The sequence below is a fragment of the Fundulus heteroclitus genome, chromosome 8 (assembly GCF_011125445.2).
Source record: "Fundulus heteroclitus isolate FHET01 chromosome 8, MU-UCD_Fhet_4.1, whole genome shotgun sequence".
NCBI classification, from domain to species: Eukaryota; Metazoa; Chordata; class Actinopteri; order Cyprinodontiformes; family Fundulidae; genus Fundulus; species Fundulus heteroclitus.
The window spans coordinates 4,367,342-4,390,446 of NC_046368.1; the positions used below are offsets into that span (position 1 = coordinate 4,367,342).

At 39.8% G+C, this 23,105-nt stretch overlaps 1 protein-coding gene across 1 annotated transcript in view; it reads right to left on the reverse strand.

Moving 5' to 3' along the window:
- LOC105938969 (cingulin-like protein 1) overlaps window positions 1–10,391 on the reverse strand; it is a 70,354-nt gene extending 59,963 nt beyond the window's left edge. The window contains exon 1 of the mRNA XM_036140697.1: window positions 10,251–10,391. Coding sequence (XP_035996590.1) covers window positions 10,251–10,391 — 141 coding nt within the window. The remainder of the gene's footprint in view (window positions 1–10,250) is intronic.
- Between the last annotated feature and the right edge of the window lie 12,714 nt (window positions 10,392–23,105).

Sequence of the window (23,105 nt, forward strand, 5' to 3'; positions counted from 1 at the left end):
GGCTTCATTCCTGAAATGTCTTCTGTCAAACCTGCCATTGTCCTTACAACTCTCCTGTGATTCACACGTCTTGATCTCATATTCTGCCTACCTACCAGTAACAATAGAAACGTAAATAAAGAAGAGCATTAGACATAATTAACTAGAGAGTCTAGTCGTAGCACCCATTTAACCAAATTTGCAACACATTTAGCAAAAATCCCAGACCCCTAGAAATACATGACTAAAGATCTTTTAGTCTGAGTTGCAGAAATCTAAGCAAAGCTTAGTAAACATCTGATCTATAATAAAAGTTGAATAATCCCTATTAGCCATTACGCATCGGCATATTTGTCCATTTTGACAATAAGCTAATACCCCTTAATATTATATGTTTCATTACTAGCAATGGCACATTCAATATTTAGCCATTAGCAATTAATCTTAGAACTAATAGCAGCACAAATTAAGATGCTATGAGCTAAATACAAAAGTTTATTCCACATTTTCATCTTAACCTAGACATCCATAAATTCCACTGACAGACCAAGTTTTGCCAAATTCTACTGGTGAAATCGATTGAAATTGAGTTGTCTTTAAATATTTTGTTAGCAGATTTAGATATAAACAATTAGCATTTGAAGCCATTAGTGCCCAATTATGGTGCTATTGCCTTTTTTTATTTATTTAAACCTAGACATCTAAAATCTGACTTTTTAGACCAAATAGTTCAGTTTTATGCCTGATAGACAATTTAATGTTTTCAAAGTTAGATTATTTAGACATAAAACTGAAATTCTAAAGCCTAAATAAGCATTTTATCCACATTTTCAAATCTAAACTTCCTAATTTACAGACAAAATGTTGCTAATTTTTGCCCTGTATAACAGAAAAGTCAGTGATTAATATGTATTCTTAGCCTTCACCTATGATCATCTATACATATTTATCAGTTAGCTCCCAATTCTCAAGCTACTGCCGAATACAAACACATTACACGCATCGTCATCTAACCTGCAAATCTGAAAAAAAACCTCTTTAAAATAAAATTAAGCCCCCTTTTATCATCAATATTTACAAATACTTTACATGTCTCACATTTTACGCTTAGCCTATAGTGACTTTATACATGAGAATATTAAACCATTTTTGCCTGATTCATCCACCAATAAAAAATTTTTTAACTGGACTTTGACTCTCAGAACACATTTTCTCCACGTTTATCCTTCGTATGGATAGTCTAGATTTCTTTAAATATGCCGTTAGCGTATTTAGTCGATAACCAATTACACATTTAGCCATCGGCGGCTAATTTCAAACTCGTTGGTCAATTCAATGGAAACATTTCATACACAAACTAGACCAAAGTTTGCCAAAATGTGTATTCGATCTTGAAGATTGAGGTGTTTTTATGTTAATATGTACCGTTAGCATATTAATAGAACGTACGTTAGCACACTTAGCTAATAACTATTAGCATAAAAAGCAACTGTTGCCTGATTCAACATTTTCAACTAGACCTTGAAAAGCATCTGACTTTAGCCAACTTTATCCTGAGTGACTAAAACCAACTTAGGCATATTTTAGATGTTCTGTCCAAAGATGGTAACAGGAGACACAGATTCACGAATCCCCAGATCAATTACAGTGATGAGAAACGTCTTCGGGTTAATTGATCACTCTGGGATCGTCAGCGATAACTCAGCACATCATCGTTAACAGTAAACTCCAGTATCATCACCAAGACTGATAAACAACGCTGGTCCTGTTTTTGTGTTACCTGCATTCCAATAAGTTAAGAAAAGAAGCCATCAGATGCCATCGTTGAGGTGTTCCTCATACCAAACAGATCATGAGAAAAAAGATAAAGACAAAGGACAGCTAACTCTAACCCCAGAGGGAGAAAACGCTAAATACTTTTACTAATGAGGCATTCCTGCCTAAAATCCTCCGCCAGGGTGGAAGAAGGGAGTGAATACCTCGGCCCAGGCGATAAAGATCATGCATAAACATCCCAAATGAGAAGGATTTGTAAAAGTTTAACAGACAGAATTTAATTACCAGTTTAAATAAACGAAAACTTTAACTGTGGTAATAGAAAAAAGGGAGGTAAGAAGTCCCTAAAATTAGAATTTAAGCTTCAAGTTAGGACAAGTGAAAACTACAACTAGCTGGGAATGCGCTGCAGAGCTGCTCAAACAGTTGATCTGATGGGATTAAGGTGAAGGTATGCAATATTTGTCTCCAGCACAGCAGCACATTCAGTCTGCAAACATGGAGGGAAGAGAAGTGAAGCCTGATGAAGAACGGCAGCAAACACAGACATGCTTTCCACCTTTAAAAAACATGCCGACAGCTGACAGAGCGACTCCACCCTCCTGAAGGACTTAACACACCGCCGCGGCTCCTCTCAGCACTTTGACAACACCTGGCTTCTTTTGTTTTCCTCGTCGGAATCAGACTGGAAACCGAATCTCACCCATCAGGAGCTAATCTCTCCCTTAAATAAAACACATCATGCAATAGATTAGATGATGCCCCTCTGATCCAGCAGCTTGTAGAACCTCTTTATATCGCTGTGAAGGAGCTTTGGTCCTTTCCTCGTTCCAGCGTAGCTTCAGCTTATCCAGATCTGCAGACATTTGCTGCTGCGGAGCCCAATGAAGGCGCCACCGCAGCATTTCAAGGCCCGAAGGGTTTGCTGCTGTGTTTGGGATCGTTCTCCTGTAGATGAACCAGTTTGGGCCGAGCTTCAGGCGTCACACAGATGGACTCGCATTTGACTCCAGAACACTTCCAGGTTCTATGGCTGCAAAACGAGCCCAAATCATCACACCACCACCACTGTGCCTCACAGTTCAGGTGTTCTAGGCCCAGTCGCTGCACCTGTTCGTCTCCAAACACGGTGCTGTGCATCATCTCCAAACATCTACAAACATCTCCAAACATCTGAGGAAGACCGAGATGGACCACCTGTTTGTCGTTTTTGTCCGAGTTCTCTGAGCATTTAACGCTCTGTTCTTGGGACAAATCAGCTTCTGGGAAGATTGGCAGCCATCTGAAAAGTTTTCCATTGGTGGAACTTTTTTTTTTTTAATAAAACGATGGATTTCAAATAGTTTGAAGACCTTTTGACCTTAGAACTGTTCCTGGATTTTCATTGCTCTTGTTTCTGTGTTATAAGCAGTGAATCCTGCTTTAACAGAGATGCACAGTCAGGTGCTGATCAGATAATTAGTGCATCTGATTATCAGTACTGAGATATTTTGCACTCATAGTTCCAGTAGAAACGATGAGGATAAATGCAGCTTTGGACGTTGTGTTTGATTAATTTTAGCCAATGTTTTGCCAAATTAGCTAAAAATAATGAAGTGTAAAGTGTCATACATTTTTCTAATGATAAAATGTTTGTAATATTTTTCTTGTTTTAATAAACTAAGCATGGAATATTCTAATGGAACAATATAGTTGTCTCTGTGCAATAAAGATCTTTAATCAGTCAGATCTAAACATAAAAAGGCTTTAATAGGTTTGCGTTATTAAAAGAAAGACATGCAGTGTTTTGGGAGGCGGAAATGTGTGATTGATTTTATATTGTTGGCCTAGAAAGCAAAAAAAAAGAAAAAAGAATCTATTCCCCATTATATATTTAATAAATAAGAATTCATCTCATAATTACCTATTCTCAACCAAAACAACAGGATTAAGTCACCATTTCCCTGAAAGCGTTTGCTACGTTTTAGAATGAAGACTCTTTATCGTCACCACGTGTTTACTGTGGTGAAACAGTTTTAATATCTACAGGCGGACTGTTAGGCTGCTCCTTGAATTGTGGTCAGGAGCTGCACTAAATCTGTCCAGCGGCTGCAGATTTTCCCCGGACCGCTCTTTGCTCATCTCTAATTTAAGGCCAGGTTGGGTTCTGATGCCGGCTCTCTGTCTCCTCATTAACATAACGATGTTAGAGCTGCAGTTAGAGGTTGCAGCACCAGGTATGAAACACTATGAGGTCATCTTCTTACTTTTATGACATAGCTAAGCGCTAATGCAATGGAGGTTTCTGAGAATGTGAGCAGTAACAGAATCACTGAGGCGGGCATCAGCAGGACGGGCCGCTAGTTGTTAAAACAGTGACATCATCCTGGTAAAAAATGAGATTAACGTAATTTGCAGATGTCCCATAATCTATATACCATCATAAAATATCAGCAGCATAAAAAATGCTCTGATCAGACCAGGGACTACTAAAATTCACTAAAATAAGGGCTGTAAACTGGAAGTTTTACCTCCTATAACAGGGATCTACAGCCTGCACCTCTGGAGCCACATGTGGCCCTTCAGAATTTAAGAAAATACGTTAAGTTTATTTTTCTTCTAAAAGGCAATAATAGACAAAATTGTGCTATTTGTTCATTTAAGCATTAATCAAATACATTTATAGAGTTGGTAATTATTTTATTGGTAATAATTATTATTCATAAGCTACCTGTTTTTGTAGAGTTATGATATGATCAGAAATTATATTTAGCTGAACCTTGAGTCAGGTAAGGTTACTGATTTGTGCCGTAAAACTGGTAAAAAGCAAAACTGGGGATTGATATTTAAAAAGAAAAGTGCATATATGCCTAATAAAAAGTTTCTTGGTTGCAAAAACACAAGGGCTAAAAGAAAGTAAAAGGACTAATGATTTATAAGAAAACAACCCACGCACCCAGGACCGTGACAGAAAACCGTGACAAAGTAGAAATCTCCAGGATGACTCAAACAAGAACACTTGCATTCTATTTCCCAGCAGTCCCGCGTTTAGTTTTACAAAATAAAAACCTTAAACATGACAATAACGTCTTTGCTTTTGTGCCTGCAGTCCAAAACAAGTCCAAAACCAGGCCCGACTAAAAGTGGAAACAGCCCAGTGGGTTTGTAAAGCACAGCAAAACAAATAAAGCCAGTCCAAACAAAGACATCATAATGGGTCTGTTCACGTCTGCTGGACATTACGCATGACACAACCGCAACACCTGGAAAGAGCAACCAAAACTAAAGGTCTCCTCACAGGTATGCATCTTTGTACAATAGATTAGCTGAACTTGTTGGCAACAACCGTTTAGTCCACTAAACAAGCTGTAACCCGAGCAGAAGCAACAAAGACTGGAAGTACCAGCTAACTGTATTTATTTAGTCAAAACAATTCTTGGGAAAAAGAAACCTCACAGGTAGACCTCTGTCCTGCATTAGAATATATTTAATTAATATATTCAATTAGAGGTCAGTGGGACAGGAAATATGGGCGTATTTGAAACTTCTGTAGGTTAAAACATTAAGAGAAACGCACTAAAAAAAAAAAAAAAAAAAAAAGGCAGCGCGTTGGTGGGTGTGTGCTGGTAAAAACAGACAGAGACAAGTTGTGTTTTCCAGTTGGTCTGGTTGGTTAACTTCCCGGGCTGAAGAGGAGGGAAAGAATGCCGGCTCATTAAACGCATACAGGCAGAAAACACTGCGGGTGTGTGCTGGAGGTTTGAGGCAGACGCATGCAGGCTAACGGAGGACGTAGCCGCTAACGCTGCGCAGGACCGGGCCGCCGCCGCTTAGCACGGCGCTTTTTCTAACATAAGATGACATTAAAGACAGGATTTCCAGAATTTATCAAATCTAATGTTTTGCAATAGAAATTTTCTGTTTAAAAGCAATTCATGACTAACCCGTCTACAAGCAACGGCATGCTAACCACATTTTAGCATTAGTAGCATAGCTCTCAACTCTCACGCATTGACCGTGTGACACACGCATTTCACTGACTTCACACGCTCACACGCAACACATGACATTTCACACGCAAACATGGAATTTCTCACGCATAAAAATCACAAAGCCCCTCTGGGCTGCTGACGACAAAACTCCGCCTTCTGCTGAGCTGTTTCGGCTTCTTTCACAACTTGTGGCCATCAATAATTCCTGCTGCAGTTCATGTTAACAGAGCAGCAGGAAGAGTGATCAGAGTTATGAATAATTTTAGTCTTAACAGTGGTGAAAGTGAGCCGGTAAGGTCCTGTACCGCGTACACAGGAGGGGAGGGGGGGGGGGTGGAGCTGCTGCAAGATGACCGGTCCATTCAGAACCAGTCATGGCTGCACGCTGATCATAAAAACAGTTCTGCTAACCAGATGCAGTTTAAAACGCCACTTGGTCAGTTTATAAGTTTCGTTTTTATTAATTCTGCATTTTTTAACTACATGCACCGTATTTCTGTGCCTCCGCGTTTGCTCCTCTCCCCCCTCCTTTCCCTCAGAGCAGGAGCTTTCTGGGCGCCCAGAGCGCACTGACGAGAGCAATAGAGATTTGTCTGGTCAGCGCGGCGACTGAGATGAGAAACCTGTCGCTGTGAAAGGTGATAATGGTTATAAACTGTAACAGTCTAGAAGTGCATTGAGCTGAAAGGAGGGAGACATCAGCAGCTGGATCGTGCGTAAAGATGCAGCGGGAACCTCTGTGTGCTTCAGTGTTGCTGCTGAGGGGATCATAAAGGCTTGATGAAACTCAGCCTGAATCACCAATCAGGTTATAGATTTACAATGATAAACAACCCATAGATGAATGTGTAACAGTATAATAATTCGGTCAATAATTAAAATCTACTTAATTTTATTCAGTATTATTTGAACAATTGTGTATTATTTATGTTTTAATCCATTAACTGAACAATAAAGTATTAATATGTCTCTTTCTCTTTTTAACACAAGTAATACATGTCTACTTCATTGTCTGGTGGGATAAAAATGAGATGGAGTTGACTCCACCGGCTCTTCCAGGGTCCGGTTAGCCCCGCCCCCAAACAAGCCCCGCCCCCAAATTAGCATAATCTCACTCCTAACTTTTGATAAAAGTTGAGAGGTCTGATTAGTAGCTACAGCTATAGCACTATAGACACTACTTCATGTTACAAAACAAATTAGACAAACCATAAAACAGTTGCAACACAAAACATCTTCAGCATCTAAGATTTAATCTATCTTTATAGCATTTAGTAGTATTAATTAAAAGCCCTTTTTTTCCCCATTAGCAGGGGTTAGGCCAGCAAATGTAGCAACTTAAGCTAAGAGTCATCTTAGCCATACCTTTCCTTATTAACAATGCACACATTTTATCTAGAGCTTCCAGGAAAAAGACAGAAAACTGAATATATTTACAACATAAAAACTATAAATAAACAGGAGCTAAATTTACCACCTTCAGAACAATGACCCCAGTCTATGATTAACGGTAGTATCTTGTGTTACTAGTAAACCAGATATCTAAAAGTGAAAGTCTATTAAAGACTTGCGTTGACAAACTAACATAAAAATATCCTTTAAGCACCAGAATAGAAACAAAAATTGGTCAAATATCATTAAGAAATAGAATAAAATAGCAAGCTAATGTAGCTAGCTTTGGGAGCTATAAAGGGTCAAGTGGTCAAAAATATAATTTCAAGGAAAAGTTTAGTGAGTTATTAGTAAAAAAAATACTATATAGTTAACATGTAGCTGCAGTTCAAAAGCTTAAGTTTCCCCCAAAAAAAGTCATGCCTTTAGACATAAGGTTTATTTTTTATTAAATTAGAAAATTGTAATTTTAATGTGTTCTAGACTAATTGGGGCAAACTATTTCTACACATCGGGATGAGCAATCATCGTGCTATATTAATTTTTTTAATCATAATCAGAATTTTTATTTATCCTGTCAGAGTTAATTCTACATAATTATGTTTGTAAACCCCAAAAATGGCAAACATTGTTGATATTTCAGCTTTTAATGTTTTTTCCACTGTTGGTTCCACCAGAGAGCCAATAAATAGCAATATACACAAAATTATGATTAGATGTAAATAAGATGTGCACTTATACGATGAAATCACACCATCTAATGTAACTGGTGTCCTGCAGGTTATTCAATAAATAAGTTGTTCTTTGTTGTGTTTTGCCTATTAAGGGCATTATCTGTGTTTGCATAGCTCTGACTGCAGAGATGTGAAGTCCAAGCCATTCAATGTATTGCCAAAAAAAACCCTGCAATACATTTTAAGTACTTCCTGTTATCACTTTTATCGTGTTTACAATACAGAGAAACAAGGACATCAACTTTTAACTCCGCCTCGCCCATCCGTATGACATATTACAAAAAACAGAGCAATTAGAGAACAATTTTTGTCATCATTTAAATCAAACTACTAATTATTGACAAGAAATACAAATTTCACATCATCTGACTACATCCTGCCCTGACTGGAAACAATTAATGATCCCAAATTAAATACAGCTAACAGTATATTAGCACAAAGTTTGGCATCTTTAAAGATTCTGCAGACAGCATAAATAGTGACGCCATCTGTCAGCCAAGTTGTGATTTTTAGATCTTTATCTGTGCTGCCAACTAGCAACACAGCAAAGCATTAAAAGCAAATGAATAATGGCAGCCAGAGAACCAGTCTGCTTGCCATAAAGCTGGATATCACAACGGGGAAAAGAAGCAAATTAATACAACAAAACATCATTTCCCAGCTTGCAAGTCTTGCAGTTACATGCAGGCTGTCACCCTGCCAGCGATAAAACCCCGTCTAGACAACGATCTGCTCATTGTTCTGCAGCGACTAATGGATGGCAGCGTGCGGCCGTGTGGAGCGAGCCGAGGGTTCACCTTTACCTTCCAGCTGAAATACAGATAGCATCAGTGCTGTTCTCCTTATCAGAGTCCAGAGTTCAGTGGGACTCGCCCTCAGATGGACGGCTCAGAGAACAGCGAGGCGGGAAGGAAAGGTTCCACCGTCCGGGTCCGCCACAGGTTGGGTCTTGTACAGACTGAGTCAGACGGGACGGTAAGCGGCGTGTGGAGACAATGACGAGACCTTAAAACAGCAAACTGAGAGACTATGCACCTCCTAAAAACTACTCTCTGTTGACTACAGCGGCCCACTAGTGAAATAAACCCTCAAGATGCGCTCACAGGTCCCCTGTAAGCAGAACCGGCTTCATTGGACCACATTTTGTGCACAAACAAGGAATTTCATGGCTTACAAACATATTATAGGTTTAAATGAAAGGAAAGCAAGAATCTCCTCAAGATTTTACATGACTGCAATGAGAATGCAGGCATTGTATAAAGTATTTAACCTTCTTACAGATTAGTTATTTTGTCTTTTTCTGTCTCATTTCAAATTTTCAGATCCAACAAACTAATAATTTACCACAAAATACAAAAATTTCAAATTTACTGAAGGGAAAAGCCGCATTCCAAAACAACTTGGTCCTATATTTGTAAAAGTAATTACCCGTTAAACATTAAAACTGGTTGTTCCACCCATTGCACAAACAGCTGCAGTGAGGCGTTGGTGATAACTGGATTTTTCATCAGTCCCTGTGGAGGAATGTTGACCCAACTCTGCCCTGCAGGATCAATTCAGACACACTGGAGGGTCGTCCACTGCTGAAACCACAGCATCTACACCGGGTGTTTCTAGTTATTTAAAACCCTGATCTCAAACATGATCTCCCTGGCATCATTTTAAAGACCTGAAAACATCTCTGCTACCAAAGTTGGGCTGGAAGCGAACACAACTGCTTGCTTTACTGGACATAAAGGTGCTTGATGAAGTCTTTGGTTTGCACACGCTGATCAGATGCCAGTCATTCCTCATACAACAACACACACAAATAAAGCCAGCATGTTTCACAAATTCCTCCTGATAGCATCATCCAATGTGCCAAAGTTCATCCCAGCCTCTGTGGCACAAGCAGAGGGGGGGAAACTTGTATTTATGGCTCCAACAGGCTGCATCAGCTGTTACCTGTCCGGGGAGGAATCTAGATGTTAATGTGTCGCCAGCTTCATCAGGTTTTATTGGCGTTTAATCTTCAGGTTGATTGGTTGATTATCAGAGGATGGTGTCCACTGTCAGTAGCCAAATGTGTTTACGCTGGAATATAAAGATGGGCTGATAGGACTAAAAACAAAGGTCAGCCATTATGTTTGGGTTGGCTACATAATTCAATCAAATTTACCAAACAACTGCGGAGATTTAAAGTTTAGTTCCACCTGTCGCAGATCAACAGGTGTGCTGCCTGGCTGGCTAGCTGCTGTCCCTTTAACCAACACCAAAGCCACTTTCCTTCCTTCCTTCCCTCCCTGCGCCAAGCGACGCGCCCTGACCTCCCCGCAGGGAGTGAAGGCAGCTCAGGATCTCTGACCCCGGCGGTGAGAACCCAGCCAGCCCCCCCCCAGGTGAAACATCAGCCTCTTACCTGCTTGCTGCTCGGCTTCTGCGCTGCTCTGCTGCGGAATGACAGGCTGCGGTCTGGGGCTGACAGGAGGGGCCGCGTCGTGGGCGGGGCCGCCTCACCTTTACGCGCCAGAGCTGCGCGTAAAGGCCCTGACGCACACATGCGGCCCCGGAGGGAGGAGCCAGGGAGGGGAGCGGTGTTCTCAGAGCTGCATGGTTTGGATTCCGAGGAGAAAGTTTTTCAGAGGCATGACATGTCCCTTTCATTTCTGTCGCGCTGAGTGAAAACCTTTTATGGAAATGAGAAACATGTCGAAATATTTCTGGAACGCTCTCCGCTCCAAAAAGATTTCTGCGTTCTTTTCCAACACAAAAGCAAAAACAACCAGCCGTACTTTTTCACAGAAAATTAGACCTAAAAGATTCAAAACAAGCGAAAACATGTGGAGTTTAATTTTTTGCGTAAAATACAAAATATTGAACTAAGTCGGGGACCAGTTTCCCTGATGGGTTTTCCTCAACCAAACACGCTTTTTTTAAAGCAATATATATTTTTTAAATATATACCCTCATCCAAACAGTTTTTCCATCCTAAGTGTGTTTTTCTTGTGTGTAAGGAAATTTGTGTTTGGCCAATTATTTGTTTGTTGTAAAAATTATTTTTTGGTAACCAAGCTTTTGTCTTTGTAGTCTGTTTATTTCCATTCAAATGGCGCCACATCTGTCAGGGAAATTCATGGCTGACATCTGCTTTTCTGTGATTGGGTCACAGAGCAACCGGTCCAGGAAGGACCCCCCCCTCCCCCACCAGTGACATCCTCCAGGTTGTTCTGGGGGTCCCCAAGGCGTTCCCGGGCCAGACGGGATATATAGTCCCTCCAGCGAGTTCTAGGTCTTCTCCCCAAACAGAGGCGTCCTGATCAGATGCCCAAACCACCTCAACTGACTCCTTCGATGCAGAGAAGCAGCGGCTCTACCCCTGGATAACAGAGCTCCTCCACTATCTCTAAGCCTCAGCTGGGCCGCCTCCAGAAGAAGCTCATTTCAGCCGCTTGTATCCGGGATCTCGTTATTTTGGTCAGGATCTCATGACCATAGGTGAGGGTCAGAACGTAGAGGGATCAGTAAATCAAGAGCTTCGCTTTCATGGTTTTAATGAAAAAACAAATCTTACGTGCCAAGACCGTACAGCTTATTCTTCTGCTGACTCCTGTTTGGTGTAAAAGTAGATAATTGAAGTTTAAGGAAATGAACAATGTGTTTATTTGACAAACAGGGCCTCAGCGGTGCATCAGAACAGAACACAACCGTATCCAGCCACATCCTCCGCATGCGGGTCACCAGCTTGGTCTGACACTGATGTGGGACAGCATCAGTGTCGCAAACAGCCCAGTGAAGCTGATTCTGCTGGTGTTCAATGGGGTTGAGGTCAGGACAGCAGGTCACTCCATCCTCTCCACCTCTAAACCCCTAAACATTAAAGTTAGTCTCTGAAACTCAATGTCTCAGCAACAGGAAAAGTTATAAATTACCAAACGTCTCTTTTGGACCCATTATTGACACCTTCCGGTCGGGTCAGCACCTTCATCTCCCATTATGCAACATCCTGACTCCATAATCTGCCTCAACAATGTTTATAAAGGTGGTTGACATGGTAACGGCGGCTAGCAGTTAAACTTATGGAAATCTCATGGTTCTGAAGAGCAAATTGGGGTTGAACAGTAGACTTCATTGTTCAAGTCCAATACTTTGCCGACCCAGTCACCCATTTCAGTCTGGTGCATTGATCTATGTGAATAAAAGCGTGGCGAGAGAGCAAACTGTGATTGGGAACAGGTTTAAACCCTCTGGAGGAAGGTGACACACCTGCACATAAACCAAAGATCCTCGGCGTGGAGGTACAGGAGGACTGACTGTTGCTCAAACAGCCGCTGGTTGCCATAGGTGTCGGAGCGAGTGTTGCTTTGTGTTGGGAAATACTGGCAGCCACGCCTCACATTCCTGTGATCAGACGCTAGAAGCACCCACCCATCAGCAGCTCCCACTATGAGTTCACGCACAGGGACACGCTTTCAAATGGCCATGAGTAATGCTTTATTTAAAGCTTTCATAACTGAGCTGTTGGGACAAACTCATGGCCCAACAATGTCCGAGAACGGGTTTGAATACATCAAGTTTTTCTGGTCTAAAATGATCAATGTGTAAATATATCATCAGAAGATAAAGCACTTTAACAGATTTGTCAGAAAATGATCTGCTTCTGTGGTTCCACTTTCTCTCTGGTTTAAATCCTGTAACATCAGGTTCAACTTGCTGACCTTAAAACATCCTGAGGGCAAATACGGATGGCTAATAAAAAGTTGTGATTAAGCAGTTGTGTCTTTCACTTGTGCAGCAGAAAAAGTTGTGTCACCTGGATGTTCTGGGTGTGACGGCCAATAAAAGAGGGAGGGAGGCGGAGCGTCCAGGTGAAACAACCTTTACTCACACAACTGCAGTGACTTACGTAAGACCGGAGATGTTCAGTTATGTGGATGAGCAATAAACCTGAGTCTCCTTGTTGGTATTTTCTCGCCGTATACGTACATTTTGTGGGTCAATTGTTCACATTCCACTGAAGAAATCATTGTTATATTGTTTGAAAATAGTTTGTCAATGAAATAAAGGGATTAGCCTATTAGGATTTTTAAAATAGCTGAATTTTTATAAATGTCTGGCAATTAAAATATGTTTTTAAATATTTTTTTTTACCTGTGTGGAAATCTGCATGCTTATAATTTGCTCCTAGTACACCTGAAATGTCCCACTGTGAAACAATAAAAGATATTTCTACTCTTCAATTAAATAATTTTATGCACAGTAGTAAATGTACCTGGTATATTTTGTTATAAACACATGTTTATGTTATGTTTATGTTAAATGCGGTACCCTAAAGCACAAGAAAAATTGTTAATGTTCTGTTCAGATCTCCTAAACTAACCTAAAAATTGTCCATATATATTTCCACATCTATATTCAAAACTAAGAAACTGTCCAGACTGTAAAACTAGCTGTTAATCTAGCTGAAACTCCATGAATACAATTATCTTAAAAAGTAGACTGCTAATGAAATTAATGATAATGCTAAACATTATTGATCAAGTTTATTTAGCATTTATTTATAGCCTATACATTTATTTGATTGATTCTTCTCAAGGGATAAAGTGACAAAAGCTTTAAGATAATGCAAACACAGTGTTCATGATAACAATAATTCTAATAATTTATTCAAAATGCTAGCATGCTCTCGGAGATATTATTAAGATGTTTAAAATATGTGTTATCCAGTTTAGTAATGTTAGCACTGTTATAAAGTGATTAGATGAATTTTAATAAAGATACTAACATCATGATATGTTAAACACGAGTGCGATTACATATTTATTTATCATGGTTCACAAGCTAACTGATTAATCACACTGAAATGATAATTCTAGAATGAAAACATCTTGCTGGCACATTTTATGATTGTGCTAAACTTAGTGATGTGCTAAAAATATTTTATTCACAACTATTCACATACTATTAGATATACTGAGGTCAAAAACAACTATGCTAACAATTTTAATATCAACATGCTAACAGTGATGTTGCTAAGATGTTTAGCTAACATAATTTAATGATGATGCTAACAGATTCATTGTTAGCAGGCTGAGCTCACTGATATAGTACTAACAGGTTTAAAACATAACTGCTAGCAGAATTTAATGATGCGCTAAAGCTGGAAAGATGGTGTTAATATCTGGTTATTAATGAGTTTTAACATGCTAACAAACAGCTACGTTTCACAACAATGCTAACAGTTTTAATATCAACATGCTAACAGTGATATTGCTAAGATGTTTAGCTAACATATTTTAATGATGATGCTAACAGATTAATTGTTAGCAGGCTGAGCTCACTGATATAGTACTAACAGGTTTAAAACATAACTGCTAGCAGAATTTATTGATGCGCTAAAGCTGGAAAGATGGTGTTAATATCTGGTTATTAATGAGTTTTAACATGCTAACAAACAGCTACGTTTCACAACAATGCTAACAATTTTAATATCAACATGCTAACAGCGATGTTGCTAAGATGTTTAGCTAACATATTTTAATGATGATGCTAACAGGCTAATTGTTAGCAGGGTTACTGTTATATAGCACAATTTAATGATGTGCTAAAGCTGGACAGACGGTGTTAATGTCCAGTTATTGATGAGTTTTATCATGCTAACATAAGCTACATTTCACAACAGTGCTAACCATTTCATTGCCAATCTTAACACACCAACAGTACAACTTTTAATGGCAGCTTTATCATAGATTAAAAGTTTGACGTCATGACTGAATAAATTCTGTAAATCCAATACTGTAAATCTTGAATCTAAAAAATGGGCCAAAATCCCCAGTAAACCCTCCCAGTACCAGATATTTTTTAACATCACTGGATCAAGTGATCAGTGCAGGTTTGGACCACAGATGACAAACTTCCTGAAATGCTCGTGTGCTGTTGGTGAAGTTCATCCTCTACAGATCATGAGTTCCTGAAAGAAACTAAAGCAATGCATCAATGGGTATCGTGATATTTCAGTTATACAAGCCAGCGTGTTCAAAAACACTCAGAAGTAGAACTGAGCGCTGTTTGCAGGGATTTCCTGCCTCTGCCAGGTGTTTACGCAGCTGGTTCAGAAATGAAGCAACAATGAAAAATGTCCCAAAGGAAGAAGAATGGTATCATAAGCACACAGGAGGACAGGATCCACTCTCAGGGTCAGTGAGATTAGTTCTGAATCCATTCATATCTCTGAGTTCAAGGAAAACGTGTGAGGAACATTGTGACTGTAAAAGCCACACATATACAGCCGATAAGATCGTTTTATCACACTCTAGTTTGTTTCTGTGTACCAAAATCACACCAATGAAAAATTATTGCTGAAACGAAGGGGCTGAATACAACAAAAATTACTTTAGGCATTTTTTTGCAACATGTCTGCACATCACATTTAAACTGTTTGTCAGAGTTAATTTAAATCAGCAGCCACTCTCTGTCGTGGGAAATCCAAACGTCCTCTGGAAGTCAGAGTCATATGGCTGCAAAGACTAGATATGTCTGTTGGAGTCAATTTGACGTTTTCAAACTAAAGAACACTGAACCGCTGCTGTAGAGCATGGTGGTAGCAGCATTATGGTGTGGGACTATTTGTGGAAGGAGACAGACTATCTCTACTTTCATCAGCTTAGATCAGCAGCTAGTCCAGGGTTCTGGTACCTTTACAATTGGAAACCGTTTAAAGATGCTAAAGTTACGTGACCTTTAGAGAAAAAGACAACTTATAAGTATTTATAAATGTCCACTACAGGAAATTTGTTGTACGTTTTAAAGAACAACCATTTTATTTCCGTTTTTAGCTTTTACAATAGAGAGAAAACAAACTTTAGCAAAAAGAGGATGCAAATGTTTTCTTCTCTGGGATGTTGATGTTTGTGCAAAACTTTAAAAAAAGCACCTATACTCCAACCTAATGACAAGAAAAATGGATTTAAAAATATTACTGGTGCTTTTACTGTAAATTTGTTGTGGAAATTATCGTTATTATATCTATATTTAAAAACATTATTTATAAGTTTTAGCCTACGTTGTGGAACGTCCAAAGAGCCTCTGAACCTGCAGATCGAGCTGAGCTAGATGGTTGAAGCCACGACTCAGCTGGGTTTATCAACTGGACAGTGATCCTAAAGAAACATACAAACTGGCTTCAGGATGGATAAAACAGGCTTGTCTTAAGGTTCTGGAAAGGAACCAACCTCAGCCTTGTTGGGAATGTGTGAATTATGCCTAAATATTGTGAATTTTACAGGAAACCAATCAATCAGATCTGTCTTCAGTCAGAGGCTTCTCCAGATCCACATCTAACCATTTGGTGAAGAAACCCCTATGAGTTACACCAGCATTTAATTCCCTTTGGGATTAATAAAATATTTTTCAATTAATTTTAATTTGACCAATTTTGGAAAGAGTGGTCAACAACCTTCTGCCAGATTAATGTTGGATTATTTGCTGTTTTTTATCTTTTAAATTCTCTGTTTTTTCTCTTCATAGTAGCTCTGTATGGCCTGGCCTCCAGTTTAGCTGTGACACCGTCCTGGTGGGGGCATGAAAACTGCTTCTCTCCTAGATAATGCCATGTATGAAGCTAGTACTTTACTTTCCTCTACCATAGAAAGTACTCCTGGGTCAATGTGAGCTTCTGTGCTTTCTGTGTCTCTGCTCTGTCTTCTCTAAGCCCCAGTGGGTGGAGGCAGATGAGCGTTCACACTGAGCTTGGTTCTGGTTCTGCTGGAGGTTCTCCTCCCTGTTAAAGGGGAGTTTTCCTCTCCACTGTCGCTTCATGCATGCTCAGTATGAGGGATTGCTGCAAAGCCATCAACAATGCAGACGACTGTCCACTGTGGCTCTACGCTCTTTCAGGAGGAGTGAATGCTGCTTGGAGAGACTTGATGCAACCTGCTGGGTTTCCTTAGAGAGGAAACTTTCTCACCAACCTGGAGGATCTGATGGAGTCTGACTTTGGAAAGAGTCTTGAGATGACATGTTGTTAGTTTGCGTTCTACAATGAAACTGAATTGAATCCATTATCACTCTTCGGTGTGATACTTAGAATCTAAAAATTACTAAAAAACAATAATGCAACAGAAACAGTGAAGAGGTCCGATTATGGCCTGTTGAGGTTCCTAGATAACCACTGAATGTTCTTCAGTCCTTCAGGCTCCTGTTCCTCTGTCAGCTTCTGCTGTAAGCTGTGTTTTTACAGTTATTAATGGATTTACTTCTACACAGAACCTTTGGTGATAAGCGAGTGTGCTGATTCTTCCACATAACAGATAAAATCTGTTCAGTCCGAGCAGGACAACTGAAGGTGAACGGTGATGCATAACATTCATCGGTCACCACCTTCATGTTCTAAGCTTGGTTAGTTTAAAATGGGCAGAACCTTTTTAGAGTCTTCATGGTCCGGTAATGCAGCAACATGAACCTGCCAGGTTAGTGAGGGCAGGGAGCTGGTCCGTATTAATCAGTGACACCGGGTTCCACTCTGCAGCGGCTGAACTGGGTCACGTTTCACCAGGAGCGAAAAGGTGGAGTTTCTCTGTTTTTACCTCATCAGTCTGTTCCTCATCAAGTTAAAATGAGCTTCTGGTGACCCGTACTGCAGACATCACCAGCACCAAGACAGATTAGGACCTTAAAATCTCATAAATCCATCTGTGCTCGAACAGCCGAGGTCAGGGGGCCACAGCTACTCATCGTTCATCATAATTCTCATCATTTTGGGTTCCTAATGATTCATTTGAACCATTTTTCCTCTCTGGGATGATTGAACAACATGCAGCCATAATGATTTTTCAAACTTCTCCAGTCCTCACAGAGTCCAGATTATACAGACAGGCTCAGACAAACATGCATTCAGCTGCAGCTTCAAACAAACAGCGTTAAAGGATGAACAAAGTTTTAACCTGATAAAACTAAAATCTATTAGCTTCTTCTTGCAGCATTAAAGGATTTGGTTGAAGAACAGCCAGAAAAATGGTGAAGATCTCAGGTGGGGGAATGTGAACAGTCTTTGGAGTAATTTCAGAGGGCTAAGGTCTGAAATGAGATCCAACCTGTTCCCTCAGATGAAAGGGAATACCTCAGATGTTGAAGGAACATCTGAGGAAAATAAACTAGAAGAAACTAATGGAACACCATTGTTACCGGACACGTTGAAATGACTTTCACAGGCTGAAAGCTCCCTGCTCCTCAACCAACTCCTTCAAACTGGACTAAGATTAGTAGTTGCCCGTGTTGACAACCCAAGTGTCTTCTGGAGATATGTCTCATGGTCAAACAGGACACAGATTGAGCTATTTGGCCATTATCTGAGGCCATGAGAATATCATTAGTGACCTTCACCAGAGCTGTTTCAGTGCTATGATGAGCTCTGAAGCCTGACTGAAACTCCTCAAGTAGGTCATTACTTTGTAAATGTTCACAAAGTTGATTAGCAACTACTTTCTCAAGAATTTTAGATAAGAAAAGATTAGATATAGGTCTGTAATTTACTAACTCGTCTAGATCAAGAGTAGGTTTCTTAAGTAAAGGTTTAATAACAGCTACTTTAAAAACCTGTGGTACATATCCATTTACCAAGGATAGATAAATCATGTCTAAAATAGTGCCACTGATCAGAGGGAATACCTCCTTAAACAACTTGGTTGGGATTGGGTCTAACATACAGGTAGAAGGTTTAGATTAAGCTAAAATTTTAGATAGCTCAGAAAGCTCTACTGCTTCTAAACAGTTCACACTGCGCAGGTTCTAAAGATTCCTCCAATGCTGCCTCACTTACTGAGGACGAGGTAATCATGTTTGGGAAGATGCCAATTATTTTATTTTTAATGGCATCAATTTTATTTATGAAGAATCCCATAAAATCATTACTGCTAAGAGCTAACGGAATGGATGGCTCAACAGAGCTGTGGCTCTGGGTAAGTTTGGCAACTGTACTGAAGAGAAATCTAGGATTATTTTTATTCTCCTCAATTAATGATAAAAAATATGCTGCTCTAACTCTGCGAAGGGTCTTTTTATACAACAATAGACTGTTTTTCCAGATTAGGTAGGATTCCTCTTGGTGTGTAGAGCGCCATTTTCTCTCCAATTTCTTAACATTGTGCTTCAAAGAATGCAGCTCTAAATTAAACCAGAGAGCCAGCTTCCTGTGAATAATCACCTTCTTTTTCAAGGGAGCTACATTGTCTAATGCAAAACACCAGGAAGTGACACCGTCAACAAAAGCGTCAATATGTGAAGGGGAGGAAACAACATTGTTGCCATCTGCAGGGCATTTCTGTGATACTGAGGATATTAAAAGGTGGACAGACTCTTTAAAGTTTGATCATTTAAAATTAGATTTTCTTGAGGGCGATGTTTAAGCAGCGAGGAATCAACTTCTTGTATTATTCCAGACTTGCTGTGAGGACGTCGGTGGAGTCGTGTCATAGAACTTTCAGATAATCTTCAAAGTTGACTTAATTTTCTTGGAAAATATTTTTCCTGCAGCATCAAGTAAGCCGACGTCAGATCGCTGACAGGAACAAACAGAAGGAACCACCTGAGTGACATTTGTCATCCTGAGCCGAAGAGGCAGCTCATTGCTCGTGAACGTCATCTAGCCCTTCAGCAGAGATCCAGAGTCTGTCCAGGCTTGTTGAAGCAGGCTGTGAGCAGAAAGCATTCGTTTAAAAGAACAACAACATGTGCTCTGCAGATGAAGAACAAGTCAACAGAAAGAAAAAGTTGCACGTTTGTGGCCTGGTGACCCTTGTTCCCTGAGCTACGCTTGAATTTATGCATGACCTTCATCTATGCTACATTTCTATGGTTTATGCCCCATCCTGGCAACAGGACACCCAGTTTTAGCTTTAATCTTCTAGGAAAACTTCAGCTTTTCAGGATGATTTCCTCACATAAAGTGTTCCAGTTTTTCTTCTTTTAAATTCTCTAAAACAAGCTGCGGTTTAGTTGTTAAAGAGAAGCTGTTGAACTGAATTAATCAATCGCAATGGGGCGTACATGGTAACGACACACATGCCTGTTGATTTTCTAGCCAGTCCCAGAGTCAGGTATGAGTGTGGTACCTTCCTACTAAACCTGTCAGTAGAATATAAATTTTTACGTTTCTTTGTGGCATTAATGGCTCTTTCTCTGCACATCTTGGTGCTTTTATGCACCAGTGAGAAACGGTCTGTGCAGCGATCAAAAGCGAGGCGATGGCATCAGACATGCAAACCTCTATAAAGGCCATTTAGGCTGCTGAACATCAACATACATACACACACACACATATACATATACATATATATACATATATATATATATATATATATATACATATATATATATATATATATATATATATATATATATATATATATATATATATATATACTTTAACACTGCTCCACTTTTTATTCATGATTATTACCTATTATTTATCCTCAATAAAATGACGTTATTAGAGGTGCGTCTTAAACCTGTCAGGCCTCTGAAGCTAATCAATTTCTCTCTATTGGGAATGATAAAGTTTATGTTATCTCTATATTATTAATTTTATGATTGTTATAGAAGTTTCTGTGCTCATTTCTTCCTCTGTTCAGGTGGTGGATCAGCCAATCAGCTCTCTCTGTTTTCACCTTCTTCCTGCTTCAGACACACTTAGGCTCACTAAAAGTCCTCTTCACTACTCCTAAATTCTTTTTTACTTTAGGAGCTCTCTTACGGTCTAAGATGATTTGTGAATAACTTTTATCTTACTGAGGTACAATTTTAAGAAAAATCTTAGAATTTGATTCTGATTTTTCTTACAATGATGTCACTAGGAGCTACTTTCAGCCTGAAGATTCTTTGTGAATGCAGGGACGGAGCTTTTACTGCAAAAACATTTTTCCCTCTACAGATGATACACTTGGACGTGTCTTTAAACTCCTCTGTCCTCAACAAAGCAACCACAGGATCTAAAGCTGCAACTGACAATTAGCACCATTTTGTTTCACTGTTATTACTGCTGATTCAGAGCTTCTATGTTTAGCTGCAATTATCTCAAATTTGACCATTACAGACGCTACTGTCTCTATTCTCTATTTACTTTTTTTTTTTTACGTAAAAAGTTATCTTTGGCGACATATAAAGAAACTGAATTGAACATATAATGTTGTTGAGGGTTACAAAAGAGATAATTGCTGAGGACAAATGCCTAATTGATTTTTTTTGTTAGTTTCAAATAGATCTTTTTAGCTTTACATGTAACTATGTATTTTATGTGTAAAATATAGGGGGATATATTTATGTACATGCTTCTAAGTCTGATTTGTGAACAGGCGGTCACCAATCAAATCTAACGTTTTTAATCAGTTAACAGTGATTAAAAAGTTTTTACCATTTCAGTGTGTGCAGGTCTTTAGCTCAGACACGAATGTGCAGGGGCGGTTCTAGACGGGGACCAACAGGGGCCAGTGCCCCTGTAGAAATGGTCCTGGCCCCTGTACTAAAGACATAACATTAAATACACTTCTTATGATTATATGCACTGGTGAAGAAACTGTAACTGATTGGTCAGTTTGACCAATTTTATTTTTTACCCATATAGTTTTACTTTAATAAGGATTTAAAATTGCAAGTGTTTCAAGTTTAGTTTCAGCAGTATTGAGCTGGGATCACAGTTTTCATTTGCTAGATCAGGGGTGTGGAACCTGCAGTTCCAGAGTCACAAGAGGCTCACTTAATATAATTAAATGATTAAATATTGTCCTCTTTTAGTATTTATGCTTTTGTTCTGTGCCCTTATAAAAAAAAAACACTGAGTGTTGTTCACCTGTAGTTGCACGTCTGCCAGAGCACATGCGCTACAAAAACCGCTAACAAGGTTACCCTATCGTTAGCTTTAAGCTAATTTCTGCCAACAACTGGATTATCCAACTGGTGTTTCTAGTTTACCGTGGCTCTGTCCGAAATGTTCTCATTATAGCTCCTAGCTCCTGCTCCTAGACCTTTCATAAGGTCAAGTCAGAATGCCGATTTTGGACTGCCTTTAGCGTCACACGTCACTATGGGATGGAAACCCACAGGGATGATTCTAGTCAAACCCTGGGACTACAGCCTTTCAAAAAACATCTACGGAAAACACAAGTTAGACAAATGTCGTGGACGGCTGAAGCTCTCAGTACACAAACTAAAACATATGATGGCACGTATATTTGCATGTGCCCCACACACGAAGCACTAATTTCACTGTAAATATTACTAGCGTTACCGACTGACCTAGCATGGCTTTATTCCACCCATAATGGTGCTAATGTTTCTCCAGACATTTCTGTTAATTTTCTTGAGCTGGGCTGCTTATATGTCACACAAAGGATTGTGGGATTCCTTATAGCTCCTTGGCGTCGGTAAAGGACATTGCGACGTTCCTAGGCTAAAACCGATGGAGAAATCAAACTCCTTTTCCTACCTCCTTCCTTACTGACTGCACTATTCGGACAGTACTAAACAATGGCGTCATACTTCCGCTTTGGCTAAAGGCTCCTTACTCAATAAGGCTATTGGGATCAACCCACGGGTTGCGTCCCTAAAGGTCCATTTGGTAAGGACTCGTTAGCTAAAGCAGAATTTCGTTCGCCATGATCAGTGCCGTCTCAGTAGTGCAGTCAGTAAGGAAGGAGGCAGGACAAGGAGCCTGTATGCTTCCTGTTATAGCTCCTTTAGCACGGGGAGCTTGTGATGTCCAGAACTGGAGCTAAGGAACTAATAAGGTACAATCCTTTGCGTGACATGACATATAAGCACAGGCCACCTCACAGAAATCCATGACAATATCCGGAGAGAAGAGAGCGCACACTTTGTAGTTCATTTTAGTTCATGTCTATAAGGCTTACTAGAATCATTCATGTTTCCGTCACATAACGACGTTAGAGTTAAAGGCTGTCCGGAATCAGCACCGCAGTCTGAAGCTCCTTTCCTCCCCAGGTTAGAGATCTGACTGTTGACCAATGAAAGGTTACGGAACAGGAGCTAAGAGCTAGTATTCGGGTGGAGCCCAGGGACCTCTCACTAATGAACTTGCCCACGTCTACCGCTGAATGGCTGTAGTCACAAACATTTTACCCAATCACCAGAGCCTCACACCTCCTGAGACTTTCCCCAACGTCTGGACAAGATGAGGCTTCAAGATTGCTTGGACATATGAGGCAAGTCCTTTCTTGAAATAAAACATAATTTATTCTCCAGACGCAGGACGGTTCCGTATTTATAG